The 16702-nt window shown below is 38.6% G+C and overlaps 1 protein-coding gene across 1 annotated transcript in view; it reads left to right on the top strand.

Moving 5' to 3' along the window:
- Positions 1–1010: 1010 nt before the first annotated feature.
- Positions 1011–16702, top strand: part of LOC122556039 (mucin-4-like) — a 115369-nt gene continuing 99677 nt past the window's right edge. The window contains exons 1-4 of the mRNA XM_043702426.2: positions 1011–1071; positions 7693–7782; positions 9177–9278; positions 12943–13047. Coding sequence (XP_043558361.2) covers positions 1014–1071; positions 7693–7782; positions 9177–9278; positions 12943–13047 — 355 coding nt within the window. The 5' untranslated portion in view covers positions 1011–1013. The remainder of the gene's footprint in view (positions 1072–7692; positions 7783–9176; positions 9279–12942; positions 13048–16702) is intronic.

Below are 16702 nucleotides of genomic sequence, written 5' to 3'. Positions count from 1 at the left end.
GGCTGGTGCACATGGAGCATGCAGGAACATTTGTGGTGAGGACAGAGTTCGTTCAAAGAAAAGTCAAGCATGCAGCGAGCTGCAGTTATCAGGCAAACTCTCTGCTGTTCACGTCCAGACATTCATGGTGCTATCTAATTGCTTGGGAAAGTTGAGGAGAATTGAAAGTGGTGTAAAAATGAGTCGAGTCAGGATAATAATAAGATGCAAATCTATGGAAATAGGAAAATCACCACTCAATAAATGTGATTCTGAATTCACCATTTAAAGCTGAAGAGGAAAGTGGAGCATTTTTTTCTGTTATGAAGATTTAATATTAACTCCATCTATGTACTTGGAAGTTCCCAACTTCATCACTATCTCCCTAGCAAAATGGTTACATTACTTTCAGCTAAGAGCTGTCCAAAATGGTATATTGACTTTTATCTTCATGGACACCATGTATCTTGTTAAAAATCACACAATACCAGGTTATAGTCCAACCAGTTTATTTGGAAGCACCAGCTTTCTGAGTGCTGCTCCTTCAACCACCTGATAAAGGAGCTGCACTCCAAAAGCTAGTGCTTCCAAATAAACCTGTTGGACTATAACCTGGTGTTGTCTGATTTTTAACTTTGTGTACCCCAGTCCAAAAGCGACATTGCCAAATCATGACCATCTATCTTGTAATATAAACCTCTCTCCCTAGGGCTTGGAATGTTGAAGATATTTCTTTCATTTCTTTTTTCCTGTAACAACAAATTACAGCTCATTTGAGAGCCCTGAAAAGAATGCATTGAAAAATAATTAGCACCTGTTCAGCACTGAGAACACAAATGACCAAGTATTTGAAATCAAGTATCGTTTTCTATTGAAATGTATGCAATTGAATATCACCTGCCCCTTATGCCTGGTCAACCAGTCTCAAAAGCTATTCCCCACCGCCCCTCATTAATGAATCATTGAAGCCACTATAAAGGTGGTATATAGGTGTGATTATACTTCAGCTGAGGGGAGACCTATTCAAAAACAGCATGTTGTGGATCTGCTGTACTCTCTTAATTGCTTTTGCTTATGGGCAAGAGCTTTCAGGTAAGGAACGGAAGTGTAAATCTCTTTAGTATTGTTCACCTTTCTCCTTTCAGGCTTTTAGTTGGAGTTTGGAAAAAGAAACAATGTAAGAATATTATAAACATTCAAAAGGAAGTTGAAAACAATAGAGTAAATATTCGAATCCTAAAAAGCCATTGGCCAGTGAAAATTCAGTTTCTCCATCCACTCATCCCCTTCCAGTTGACTCCTTTAGTGGAGGAGTCCTGAGGGCTGCTGGGCTCACCAGTGTTATTTAGTTCTTCACTCACCTCCAGCATGTGGTACATGTATGATCTGAGGCTGAGTGTTAACTGACTGGTCACCAAGATACGCTAAAGCCTGCTCTTGCCTTTCTCCTGAAACTACACCTATTTCTTTCCACAGTCAGTGATGTTGACCATGAAACAGAAATCTGGCTAATTACTTATCTTTGCTCAAGAGTTGTGATTGCTGATGTCCTGCAGAACCAATGATCCCAAAACTAAACCAAAATCATTATGGGATCTAATCGCTTGTGCCTTGCCTGTTACTCAATTGGTCAACATCAACTCTTGATGGAAAACAAGAAAATTAAAACAATTAGGTTCCCATGCAAGGTTTCCTCTAAGCCAGCATTTCTCAAGTAGAAGGCAGGATCCAAAAAGGGTCCTGGGCTACGTAAAATAAAAAAGGCAAGCTCTGACAGTCTTACTAGACCCTACGGCTGCTCTCTCATTAGACAGAGGTAGAGACAACTGGTGTTGGCTTAACCTGAGGGTCCTCACCTCAGATAAGGGGAGAGGTTGAGAAGGAGAATTCCACATGATAACTACAGTCAGTGCAGAAATTGAACCCCCACTGCCAGCATCACTCTGCATTGCAAACCAGCCAACTGAGCTAACTGCAGGAACTAGGAGGCAAAAATGGCCTCAGCAGAGTGCCAACTCAGTTACAGCAGCCATGCTCCTCTTCTAACATGTTCCTACCCTCACAGCCCCATCTTCCCTTCTCCGTCCCTGCTTTCCCAATTCTCACAAATATTTTCAAGCCTCCTAGGTGGGGGGGTGGTTAGTTACAGTAGAAAAAGGTTTGGGAGGCGTTGCATTAAATAACAAGCCACTTTGTGCTGGAATCTGAAAGTTTCTGTGCCAGACAACAAGCATATTGTTCAATTTACCTTAGTTCACATGTGTGGTCACACATAAAAAAATCAAATGCCCTGCATACTTCAAGAAATTGCCTTTGTTTTACATAATGAAGAGAATAGATACTTCTGTGTTAAATTTACAATGGCTCACTCAAGTCTCCATAGATAGGAGGTAAATGTTTTCATATAAAGTGAAGGTCATTGTCCTCCATAAATATGAGAATACATAGTCTTCTAGTCTAGGGTCAATTCTTCCAAACTGGTGTGTGGTGAAAGTTTTAAGCATCAGAGTAATAGAGTTGATGCTGTGATTTTTTTTTTTTTAAACTTAATGACTTGATTATATTTCACTAGATTCTTAACAGCTGTTCGAGAAATTCAGTGTGTTGTTCTCAGTCACATCGAATCTAGAATTACAATCACAAAACAAAGTTAAAAATCACACAACATTAGGTTATAGTCCAACAGGTTTAATTGGAAGCACTAGCTTTCAGAGTGCTGCCGGTGTTGGACTGAGGTGTACAAAGTTAAAAATCACACAACACTTGAAGGAGCAGCGCTCCGAAAGCTAGTGCTTCCAATTTAACCTGTTGGACGAGAACCTGGTGTTGTGATTTTTAACTTTGTACACCCCAGTCCAACACCAATACCTCCAAATCAGTCACAAAACAAGTAGTTAAATTTTCAGATGACATCAAACAAGGGGCTTGTGACCTTAACCTACTGGGAACTTAATAAAAGTGTAATTTGGATCAAGGAGGAAATTAAATTCAAATAAAAAAATAAGTAATAGTCCATGCACAGAATAAAACTTTTCTGAAAAAGTTGCTTCCCAAACCTTTGTGTTCTCCACTAACTGATCAGACCACTTACATTCTCCTCCAAATCATTGGTGAAATGCAGAACACCACTGGTCACAGATCTCCAATCAGATAGACATCTTTCCAAATATCCTGTGATACTTGTAAACCTTTTCTGTACCCGTTCCAAAGCCTCCACATCCTTCTAGTAGTGTGCCAATCAAAACTGCATGAAATATTTCAAATGTGGCCTAACTAAAGGTCAATACAGTTGCAACAACATACATTCCCTTGTTGCTGCCTAATATTGTCACGGTTAGTCTTCCACCAGTTTAGTACTTTCACCCAAGGACAACTCTTATCCTTCTCTGTAAGTAACTTAAAACTTATGGCATTATGGCCATTGTTCCTGAAATGCTCCCAACTAAAATTTCATTCAACTGGCTGGACTTATTCCCCAATTCCAGGTCTAGTATGGCCCTTCTCTAGTAGGACTATTTAGATATTGCTTCAAGAAACCCTCCTGAATGCACATAACAATTCTCCTCACCCAAGCCCCTGATGCTAAGAGATTGCCAGACAATATAAGGGAAATCAAAATCACCCAACACAACTCTGATTCTATGACATTCATTCTGTTGTTCTCTCATTTTTCCATAATCTGTCCAAATATTTGTTCCTCTATCTCCTGACAGCTGTTGGAAGAAACTTTTCAGATTCAGGCTAAGAAAATTCCAACAAGAGGGAAGGACCAAAATCAGGGATGTGGTGAGAAATAGAATCAAAGTGAAGGTGCATAGTGCAGTCCAGGTCAATTCTTCATGCAGGAACCAGCCTAATATAATAATTTGAGACAGTAAGTAAAGAGGAAAACAGACTTGACAAAGATACAATTGAGAATAGAATAACAGAATGCATATAATTATCCCAAAATCTTCTACTGACATGTAACTAGTAAGTAATTACCAAGACGTAGGGCAAGGCTGACTGGGGAAAAGAAGTAATAAATGTTTAGAAGCAGAGAACTAGAGTAAGATGCGTTTTGAGTCATTTGTATATGCTTTTACTAATAAAGAGGATGGTGACAAAATATTGGTGGAAGAAGAGATAACAGACATAATGTATGGAGTGAAAATTGATTGATAGGATAGCTGCTCATGCTGAGATTGGATATGCCACCCATTTGGCTTGCGTGCCAGCTTGTGAAGGGAAATAGGAGTGAAGATAGAAGAAGGGTTTGCCAGAATCTTCCAATCTTCCCTTGACATAAGGGCAATGCCAGAAGTTTGGAAAATGGCAAATAGGACATCCTTGTTCAAAAAAGGGTTGAAGATCAAGAGTCGAGCACAGTGGGTCAGACAGCATCTAAGGAGCAGGAGAATCAACGTTTCGGGCATAAACCCGAAACTTGAGACTTGAGCCACCCCTTATCAACTCTGACTCTTCAGCATCTGCCGTCCTCACTTTTTCCAGGGGGTAAATAATGGAATGTCCACTGAAAGAGAAATCCGAAGAATGTGGAGAAACAAAACAAAGAGTCGTCATTATGGATTTACCTTTTTAAGTAGAAAGTAGACACATTGATAAACTGAACTCAACTACAAAAGACTAACTATTAGAGTCAGATAATTTGCAGTCAGGAATCAAGTGGCAGAATACATTGTTAGCTGGTTTCAAATAGAAATAGAGTAGGAATGAAGAATAACAATTCAGACTCGCAGTAGGTAGGAAGTGCTGTTCCAGGAGGATCAATGCCTGAGATGACTGCTGTTCATAGTATAACTTGGAACTTGGAATCAAATCACATTTCCAATCGAGACCATAATAATGGGTGAGATAAGCATACACTTAGAGAAAAATAAGTTAATACTCAATAGTAACCATGGCTTTGTCAAGGGCAGGCTGTGCCTGACAGATTTGATTGAGGCCTTTGACAAGGAATTACAGGCAGTGGATGAGGGTAGTTGTATGTTTGGACTTTCAGACAGCATTTGAGACGATGTCACATGGCAGTTTGGTTAGCAAATTAGAAATATCTGGGATTGTTGGATCCTTGACAGCTAAAACACAGGAAACTGAACGTAGGTATAGATTGGAGATGAGTTGAAAGTTGTGCTCCCCAGGGATCTGTGTCAGAACCCTTGATTTTTCTGATTTATATAAATTATGTGGAGAAGGTGTTGAGGGCAAAATCTTTAAATTTTCAAATAGTACGAAGCTAGAGAGAATAGTAAATTGTGAAGATGATGCTGAGGGATACTGACAAGTTGACCAAATGGGCAGACACCTGCTAGATGAATTTCAATGCACAGTAATGTGAAGTAGTACATATTCATAGAAGAAACACAGGTGCAATACAACCTCCATGGTGCAATCCTGAGGGGAGTAGAGTAGCAGAGGGATGTTAGGGCTCATATGCATGATTCTCTGAAGGTGGCCAGGCAAGTCAAAACAGGAGTTGAAAAGTCTTATAGGAACAATAGGTTTATGAAAAAAGGCATAGATTATAAAGGCAAGGAAGAAATGCTAAACATCTACATATCATTGGTCTATTTTTGGTGTATTGTGTTCAGTTATGGGCAGCTTATTTAAGGAAGTATGTTAAAGTCTTGAGTGCTAAGGAGATTTACTATGCCGAGAATGAGGGACTATAGATACAAGGAAAGACAAGAGAAATTTGGCTTATTCTCCTTGGAGCAGGGAAGATGAAGAGGTGACCTTATTGAGATGTTCAATGTTGTGAACAATTTGACAGGGCAAAAATGGATATTTCACTACTAGGCACGTCAATAATTAGGGATTGCCAATTTCAAGATTGCCAGCAAGATGAGGAGTGAGATAAGGAGAAACTTTATTTAGAGGGTTGTTAGGATTTGGAAAGCACTGCCTCAGAGTGGTAGAGTTGGATCCCATCGGAAGTTTCAAAAGAGAGCTGGATATTCTTGAGTTATGAATTTATAGGGTTACAGAGACAGTGCTGGAGAATGGGATTAGCTGGGTAGCTCTCTGAGGCTGGTACAGACACAACGGGTTGAATGGCCTCCTTCTGTACTGTAAAATTCTATGATTCTGTAGAGGTCTTTACAATTCTAAAAAGCTTTGATAGGCTAGATACAGGGAGAATTTTCCTTTTGTGGGAAGAGATTACCGAGAGGTGTCAATAAAAGGTAGTCATCAAGAAACCCAAAGGGCATTCAAAAGGACCTCTTTTACTGAAAGAGTGATGAGAACATCGAACTTGCTACCACAGTGGGTGGCTGAAGTGAACAGCTCCGATGCATTTTATGGGAATATAAGCAGGCATATGAAAGAGAAGGAAATAGATTGTTAACAGGATAGATTGAAATGAGAGAAGACGTATGAATATGACCATAACGCTGGGCATGAAATGATTGGGGCAAATAGTTTTTTGCTGGACCATATATCCTTAGTAATTAAGTTAATTAAGGAAAAACGGTATGGGTTTGTAAAAAGCAGATCATGTTTGATTAATGCAATTGATTTTTTTGCTTCAGTAACAGAAATTTGAGAATACAATGGACATTGTCTTATTGGTTTTAAGAAAGCATTTGGGCAATTACCATATAATGGGATGGTTAATTAAATTGAGATTTATGGAACAGGAGGGCCATTGTCAACTTGAATATAAAACAGTTTTAAGGACCTTAAACAGAGAATCCCAGTAAATGGTTGTTCTTTAGACTGAATAATGGTAGATAGCGGTGTTCCCCAAGGGTCAATGCTAAGACAATACTTTTATGCATTTTTTAAATGATTTGGACATTCAAATACAAAGTACAGTTTCAAAATTTGCCCAACTATACCAAAGTAGTATAATAGACAAACAGTGGGGATGATACCAATCAACCTGAACAGATTATCGATGTCTGGCAGAATGAGCAGACAAGTTGCAGATTACTCTTAGTGCAGGAAAAATGAAAATAGCAGACGAACTAGGACAAGGAAAGATAGAGTGAATGGCACAATTCAACGAGTTGCACAGTCAAAGGGACCTGGAAGTTCATGTGTAGATCTTTGAGGTGATATGACATACTGATAGAGTTGCTGACAAAGCATATTGGGGTGTTGGATTTCAGGAATAGACACATTGAGTACAAAAGCAGCAACTTTTGCTCAACTTTTATCAAGTTCTCTTGAAGCCACATCCAGAGTATTGCATACAATTCTGTTGAGCACACTTCAAAGGGGTGTAGGATTTCTCTCCTTTCTATATTCTCTTTGCGCTTACAAAGAAAAGCAATTGTAAATATGTATGTAGAATCCAATTAAGAGATAAAAGCAACACTAAACTTGAAAGATAACTTTATAACAAGAATTCAATAAGTTAAAACATTTAAATCATCAACTTTTATCTAATTAGCTGAACAGGAATATATGGCGAATAATCATAAGCTAAAACAATACTCAAGCAACAAGCAGTTCTGTTCTCTGATTGTAATTCTCCAATTATAATTTTTTGATCCATAAGATTTGTGGGTATTTTAAGAGTATGTCAATTTTTAAAAAGTTGTATGGTTAAATTTTTAATATTATTCCTATTTTTGATAGATTCCATGGTGCCAACTTTGTTTCAATGTGTGCCGTTATTATTCTTATCTCAATATATGAAATTATGTCGTTAAAATTGCCTTTGAGTTAACTCTCAACTTTTTTTGCATCAAATTAATGAAACAGGGTCATCTGCACCACCAGAACTGCAGAGAGATAAAGAATTGGCAACAAATTCTTCAAGCAATACAACATCATCCCTGGAGATAACAACAGGTAAGAACTGAGTGATGAAAAAGGCCAAATGTCACACAGCGTTTCTATTTTGTCTCTACTGTGCTAATTTTACAGAGAATATAACTGCAAACAATTGAAAGTAAAAGGACATTTTGCTCATCACAACAATTAGAAGGAGACTCCAAATCTGAAAATTCTCATAATTTCTCCTGTTTTTATGGCCTTTTTCATTATTCTAAATCATGTGGTCAATGTTATCTTCAATATCGAAAACAAGTGCAAGAAAATCAGAAATCAACCGATTAGCCTCCTTTTTTTATGGGCTTCTCGCCAACTTTTATCTTCATTAAACCTTGGCCCCAAATGTGGACAACAAACTAAAGTCCAGAGGTGAGGTGTTGCCCTTGACCTCAAGGCTACATTTGACCTTATTTGACATCAAAGAGCCCTCGTAACACTGGGCATGAAATCTTCAACAGTTGGAGTCCTAACCAACACAAAGGAAAATGACAAAAGTTGTTGCAAGTCAAGCATTTCTGCCCATATATTATTTGTGTCATCATAGTCTTACCAGATCATAGGGGCTGCTTTTTCAGAAGAGAGAAATGACTGGTGGTGATTTAACCTGAGGGCCACCAGACCCTAGGCGAGGGAAGAGGTTGAGAAGTAGAGTCCTTCATTGGAACCTCAAACCGGTGATGGGAATTGAACCCACACTGTTGGTATCACACTGTTCTGTAAACCAACCACCCAGCCAACTGAGCATTCTCAGCCTACTGTCTTTTACCCACCATTTTCAGCTGATTTATAAGTCACATTCCCCCAATGTAAGATGAGAGGTGGAGATGTTTATTAATGTCCGCAGTTCCATGGGCAATTCCTCAGAATAAACATTTCCGAGCAGCGAGAATTGCCAAGCCCTCATGGCAGCTTTCTGATCTACTCGAAGAATGTTTAAAAATTACAGACATACATTGCAGGCTACACTGGCAAATAGTCTTGGAAGGCTGCTACCAGGACATTTTTGCCCAGTGACAGGAACCTAGCTGATGCTCGGACCGGATTGCATCTCAGGGATGCCAGCTTTCTGTCTTAGTTGCTTGCTCACTTAGCACCTACCTAGGTACTCACAGCATCTGTTCATCCATCTTTTGCAGCAAAAACACAATCTCTGTGTTGGGCCTAACTCAAATTCAAATCAATCAAAGCAAGCATTTCATATTTGATTTCAATTTAACTGTCAACATAATATTTTATTTACTGTCAACAACTCAATACAGAATCCAGAACTTGCATCAGTTCTGGAGGGAGAAACAGATGAAAGATCATTATTGGTCACGTTGTCAGGCTATCAATTTGAAAAATTAGTTCTGCTTCCTCTTCACGCAGACTGCCCGATCTCCTGAAAATTTATACTTCTCTATTTTTTTCAGATTACCTAATTGAGGATTATGCTGATTTTGATATAAAAAATGATACAGTAACAGAATCATCAAGAGCAGAAATCTCTCTGTCAACGTTTCCACCACCAACAGGTATCTACAATTCCACTCTAATTTTCATAGGCTAATTAAATTCAAGAAGCAGGGATATTCTTTTTGGAAGTGACCATGATCTTTCCAACAGCAAACATCACAATATCCCCTGAATAATTTGATCTCCCCTGAATACTGAAGGTTAGTAGTTGGGGCGTCTGTAGATGATTGCACAGTGTGCAGTTCCTTTTGCAATTCCTAAAGTAAGGAAGTGATTTTAAATCAGCATTTCTGTTTTTTTAACTCACTATCAATTCTATACATTCAAAATGTCCAGGCCCTGTTGGGAAGAGTGTGCTGGTAATCAAGTTGTTCTGTTCCACAAACCATCACAAATGTATAAATGGCTGATTGAATCACTTAAATAGTTAACTTGCCTGATTTTGGCTGTATCTAGGATTACTAAAGTCATTGCCGGTTTCATCAATCACAAGAAAACAAAACTTCTTGATTTCTAAACTAACCTAACCTTTAACAGGTTGTGTTGTAAAAAGATATATGTAGTGCAGAATTTTATAAGGTCCTGGATGATGACAGCTTTGGCAAGAAATGTGGGAGAATCATGCCAGAAGTCCAGCGAGGCCTACCTTGAATTCAAGAATGGCTCACTGCTTCTATTAACTAAGTACCAGGCACAAGACAAGAATCTCACTAGAGTGGCAGGTTTCTTAGTAAGGGGAATTATTGCTTGCTAATGACTTTATTAACTATATATCTAATTTGCTTCATGGCTGTGAGGAAACTAGTTGCCAAGAATTCTCAACATGGTGACTTCACTCACAGGGGGCCATGAAGGACTTCCACGTTAGCCATCACACAGCAGCATTTTAAGGCACAATCCACAGGCACCAGCTGCTCATGTCCCTTGTACAGACATTGGCATCGAGAATTGCCAAGCCCTCATGGCGGTTCTCTGATCTACTTGAAGAATGTTTATAAAGTAACAATGTACGATGCAGTTACACTGGCAAAATGCCTTGAAAGACAGCTACAAGGACATTTTCTCCCAAGAACAGGAGCCTGGCTGATGAATTGGACAAGATTGCATCTCAGGGATATCAGCCTATCTGTCTTAATGCTTGCTCACTTAGCACCTAACTGGGTAGTCACAGCATCTGTGCCTTACCTTGATGTGCCTATCAGTGCAGCCACAGATTGCGCACACAAACTTCATACATCTGACTTCTTCCATCAGAATGTTTGTATCTGAGTTGGCAGCCCTCCCAAAGCTTTCACTGAAGCCTCTAAAAAAACTTCCTCAAAGGTTGAGGAGCTGCCTTCTGATGAATTTGCAGGGGCTGTGGCCGTATGGCTGGCCAGTGCAACATACAAGAGGAAGACATTGTGGTCAAGGGTTAAAATGTAAGAGGCTTATTTTTAAATGGGGTTTTTGATATTACTGGCTGAGTCAGCATTTATTGTCTATCTCTCTAGTTTTCCTTGAAGGTGGTTGTGAGCTGCCTTCTAGAACTGCTACACCCTATTTGATGCAGGTATACCCACAATTCCATTAAAGAAGAAATTCCAGAATTTTGACCATGTGACAATGAAGGAACAGTGATATATTTCCAAGGTAGTGACTGGCTTGAAAGGGAACTTGCAGCTGATAGTGCTCCTATGTCTATCTTCTGCTATTTTTCTTCTAGACTATGCAGGACAGTTTGGAAGCTGCCATCTGAGAATCCTTGATATATTTCTGCAGTGCATCTTATAGATAGTGCACACTATTGGTACTGAGCTTTGATACTAGAGGGAATGGATTCTTGTGGTTGTGGTGCCAACCAAATGCGCTGCTTTGTCTTGGATAGTGTCAAGATTCTAGGTTGCTACTGGAGGTACATTCATCCATTAGGTGGGGAGTATTCCATCACACTCCTGACTTGTGCCTTTAAAAGGTAGGTAGACTTTGTGGAGTCGGGGAGTGTTTAAAGGTGAGCCTTATATAATATGCTGTCCTTACATTTCAAATTTTAATCCCGCTTTATCATTGTCCCTTTCTATAATTATGTTAAATCTAATTGTGTTTTGATTATCAAAGTGGTCACCCACTGCTCCTTCTTTCACGTGCCCTGCCTCATTTCCTGAAACAAAATGTAGAATTGTTCCTATTATCAGACTTGTTACATTGTAATTAATACATTTAATACAAATGGAGTCCAAGAATTTTCTGTCCTCTGTTCCTGTCACACTGCAAGTATACCAGTTAATATTTATCTAGCTGCATCCCCAACTATATTTATCTTCGACTTTTGCACTCAGAAATTTGCCATACGTAGTTTCACCTGTCTTCCAATATATGGTCAATCGTACATGCCCAGCAATCTGTGAATCCTCTACCTTGTTTCAAAATCAAAAGATCCTGAAACCGTTTCAACGCACATTTCTAATTTCCAACCTAACAGTCAAATATTTTAGACCTAGAACAAAATCTGGAATTTCTGTTTTTATTTCCGATTAGAAGAATGAGGATTATCTTGATATTGATATTAAAAACAGTACAGGAACAGAATCACTAAGATCAGAAATTCCACCATCAACATTTCCAACACCAACAAGAAACTACAATTTCACACTTGCTGTCACAAATCAAACTATGGCTGTAAATACAAATATTATAGACATACATTTTTTTTTGACTGGCTTTGATAGCAAAAATGACAACCTCCTGATAGCCTTTTAAAGAAGTTACCTCAACTTAGGTTTTATCAGCATCCCATTAGCTATCCTCAAACATATTCCTCTTCCTGAAGATTGGATGGGGCAGCACTTCAAAAACTAGTGATTCCAATTAAACCTGTTGGACTATAACCTGGTGTTGTGTGATTATCCTAGGCCCATGAATGGTAGGAAATCAATCACAACATTGATAATTCAAGGGAAATAAAGTTTCTTCTGGTTTCCAATGGAGAATCCAAATTCACTAAATGTTGCAGAAGGTCATTATCAAAAGCTTTCAATATTTAATCTAGCTTATACATTCCCTTATCAAGTGATGCAGTACAAAATTTACTGAGGTAGTTAATCCCAATTAAGGGTAGAATGACCTTCAGCTATAAACCAGTTGCAGTAGGTTTATCAGGAAAGATACCGGAGTGAATCTAACTAACCTGAAAGTCGCCTGTGTGTGATTCAAATATTTATACATTTAGATACCTGAACCAGGAAGGCATTTGTAGTGGCACTATCTCTGAGCCAGGAGGCTGAGGGTCAAGCCTACCTGCTTCAGTAGTGTCTTCATACTTTGGAACAAGTTGAGAAAATACCAAGGCCTGGAAAGCCAGAAAACCCATAAGCTCATGTGCTCTATAACATATGAGGTACTCAATGTTCCATGAGGCAACATAACACCGAGATGCAGATGGTGGTGACTTCCTTGTCAGACAATAGCCTCTGATAATTCATATTCAGTTGACAAATGAATTTTGGACAACATCCTTAGAAAATAAAGTTGCCCATTGTGATAGTGTAGTCACTTAGAAAAAAAAATCTGAATCTACTCATTCCAACAATGAACAATATCTTTAGACACCACATTAACTGACAATGTCAAATCAAGGTCCAGTTTTCTTTTTGCTTATCAACTTGAAGTGATAATTTTCCTCCAACTTCCAATGATGCTGCCTCATCTTTCGAGTCTTGACATTATTTTCTGTTGTCATTTCAGATTATGTTACAGATGATTATCTAAACTTTGATACAGAAAACAGTGCAGGGACCACATCATCAAATGAAGAATATAACCAATCAACAATTCATCCACCACCAACAGGTACCTACAATTCCACTCTACTAAATATGCTTCAAAATGTTGCTGTTAATACCAAAGTGAAGGATATCCTATTTTTAAACTGGCCTTGATAATTGAAAAAGCAAACACCACAGTTAAAAAAAATCAGAGTACATCACAGAAACAGAACAATTAACAAATGGTCAGTAGATCTTCCAATAAGTTAACATTAGGAGTTGTGGCAACTGTCAGCAAGTGCCAGTTTGATTGGTGTGGGATAAAATGAATAAAAATGTAATCTTCAACACTTTTTGGGACTACTCTGGAACAGTGATCCTCTCACTACTGTATGCAGAAGACAGAACTAACCAATGTTTGAATGGGTCTGAAGAGCTAACCTCTCTCTCCCTGTGGTACAGCTGAGAGTCTTCCATCCACTTTTTAACAAGTTGTAAACCGATTACTAAATCTCAGCTTTTTTTTTTTAAGTTCAGTCATTCAGTCTTCACCCTCACTGAAAGACCTCAAGCTTTGATGCAGAAGATTAGGGGCCTGGCTCTTTTCAAAATTATAAAACATATATTTAGAACTTACATGCAATACACGTTTGATAGGAAGTCAATCACAAAATTCATCATTCCAGGGCTAGAAAGTATAACTTTGCTTCCAGTCGTAAATTCAAGTTTTCTGAATGATGCAGTATCACTATGAAAAGCTTGCAATATTTACATTATCCATTAACTCAGCAAAGTCTATGTTGCAGATCGTAATGGGACAGTGTTTCACTTAATTAGGATTCCACTATCTCTGATATAACGTAGTAGCAGTATCATTACCCTGAAAGACACAGGAATGAAATCAATGAATCAGAATGTCTTTATGTAATTCTAATGTTTATTCCATTGGAAGAGCTGAACAATGGAGCTTCAGGTGAACATGTACTAAACAACACACTTTAAGTCTCAATATCATTTGAAGTTACACAATGCTGAGAAACGCAGATGGTGGTGACTTGTTTGTCAGACAATTGTCTCTTATAATTCACCCACAGTTTCCCAAATTCACTTGACAACATTTTTAGAAATAAAGTTGCCCATTGTGATAATGTAGACACTGTAATTTTTTGTCTGCAAGCATTTATGAGATGATACGTACGTGATTTCCAAGCACATGTTCCTGTTATTCTGAAAACTACTTTTGTGCTGAAAGATGAACACTGCTTATCTCTAGAAAATTTGCCTTTCACCAATCAAAGTTTACTATTGGTGTATGAGTATGGTGTGAAATCTAATTCCATTTGGATGACCATCTCTATTATGCTCACTAATTAATTCTTCACCAACCTGTCCAGCTCCATTTCCTGAAACTAAACCTAGAATTGTAGCTGTCTTGTTGTGTAATTGCTAATAGATTTCAGTTCCCTGCTGTTCAGGAATTTTCTGCCTTCAGTCCCTGTCACACTAAGTGATTCTCAGTTAATACTTAGGAGGTTGAATCCTTAGATATTACTGCACTATGATTTCTGTACTCAGTAATTTATCCATATATTTGAATCTCTCATTCTCATCCACTGCATGATGACCAATAGAGCATGCCTAGTATTATGTGCATCCCATGTCTGTTTGAGTTCAAGTGATCCTTCACTTATTATATTGTCCCACTCGCATCAGCAAAACATGCTATCAATACCTGGACTATTAGATATAACTTTGGTCCTTTTACTTGAGCATAGATTTAGATGCATTAGAAGCAATTCGAATGAGGTTCACTCGATTGATTCTAGAGGTGAGGAATTTGTCTGGTAAAAGTTCATTAGGCCAACACTTTCACAACTTCAAAGAATGGGAGGAGATCTATTTGAGACAAATAAGATGACAAAGCGACTGACAAAGTAGGCTTAGAATGTATATTTCCTTTGGTGGGGCGATCTAGAATGAGAGATCCTAGGTTTATGCAAACATCAAAGAGGTGAGGAGAAAAGAATTCTCTCGAAGGATAGTGAACCCATGGAATTCAACACTACAGAGTGCTGATGTTGGAACATTAAATTTAAGGAAGAGATCCACAGAATATTTTCATTAGTCATGGTCTGAAGGGTTATGAAGAGCGGCAAAGAAAGTGAAGTTGACATTGATAGGGGATCTGCCAATATCTTATTAACCTATTTTTTGAATCAAGTTAAAAATCCAGGTTATAGTCCAACAGGTTTATTTGGAAGCACTAAGTTTCGGAGCACTGCTCTTTCATCAGCTGCTCCTTCATCAGTTGGCAACCACCTGATGAAGGAGCAGCGCTCCGAAAGCTTGTGCTTCCAAATAAACCTGTTGAACAATAACCTAGTGATTTTTAACTTTGTACACCCCTGTCCAATACCCTGTCTAATACCGGCACCTCCACTTCATGACTACTTTTTGAATATGTATATTCAACACTTGGAGCAAAATCTGGATTCTTGCCTGGAAAATGTTCCACAAACTCAAGTGAATAAAAACACTAGCTTGATTCTATATATTCCCACTGTCATTGTTACCATTTCCTGGAACAAACAACACAAAGGAGAAAGTGAGGACTGCAGATGCTGGAGATCAAAGTTGATCTCTGGATGCTGCCTGACCTGCTGTGCTGTTCCAGCAATAAAGTTTCAACAAACAACACAAAACCTCATGACAGCATTACTCCAAACTGGGACAAATGAGTTGCAATCCAGGGGTGAGATGACAATATCTGTCCTCGAAAACAATGCAGCATTTTCAAGCACCCGGCTTGAAAGAGACTGAACAAAATTAGACTCAAAAGCATTGATGACTAAACTCTCCACCATCTGAACTCACACATGTCATGGCACATTACTATTGCATTATCGCATATTAGTCATGTTAGTTCCCGTAACTCATTGCAGGAGCTCCTCAGTATATCCATCTTCAACAACATCAATGGCCTTTTTGTATTCATTGGTTAGAAGTGAAGATGTATGCTCATGAGTTCAAGGTCGGCAATACACTGCAACTATAAAGTTAACCAAGTTATTTCATATCAGTAATTCTATATTCATTTCAAACTTCCAAATAAGCATATTCAACTTTTACAATGGAATCTCTAGATTGAGGATATCTTACTTTGAAATTGAAAAAAAATTGCATTTGATTTGATTTACTCTAACTGTCAACATTGTCTTCCATTTAAATCAACTCAATGTATAATCCAAGGGCAGCACAGTGGATCAGTGGTCAGCGCTGCTGCCTCACAGCACCGGGTTTGATTTCATCCTCTGGCAACTGCCTGTGTGGAGCTTGCACGCCTTCCTTGTGTCTGCTTGGATTTCCACCAGATGTTCCGGTTTCCACCCACAGGCCAAAGATGTGCAGGTTAGGTGGATTGGCCATGCGAAATTGCCCGTAGTGTCCAGGGATGTCTAAGTTAGGTGTGTTAACCATGGGAAATGTAGGGTGATAGGGATGGGTCCGGTTGGAGTGTTCTTCGGATGGTCAGTGTGGACCTGTTGAGCTGAATGACCTGTTTCCACATTGTAGGGATTCTATTTTTAAAAAGTCCAAATGGTTTTTCACTTAGCGACTTGAATTGTCACTTTCTTTCTCCCTTCAGAGATGCCCCATTTTCAGAATCTTGACAGCATTTTCTTTTTCAGTTTCAGATTGTTACTGATGATTATTCAACTTTTGATGTAGAAGACAGTGCA

The sequence above is a fragment of the Chiloscyllium plagiosum genome, unplaced genomic scaffold, assembly GCF_037043375.1.
Source record: "Chiloscyllium plagiosum isolate Xiang-an unplaced genomic scaffold, Cpla_swu_hap1 HiC_scaffold_13, whole genome shotgun sequence".
Taxonomy (NCBI): Eukaryota; Metazoa; Chordata; class Chondrichthyes; order Orectolobiformes; family Hemiscylliidae; genus Chiloscyllium; species Chiloscyllium plagiosum.
This window is presented reverse-complemented; position numbering and strand designations above follow the sequence as displayed.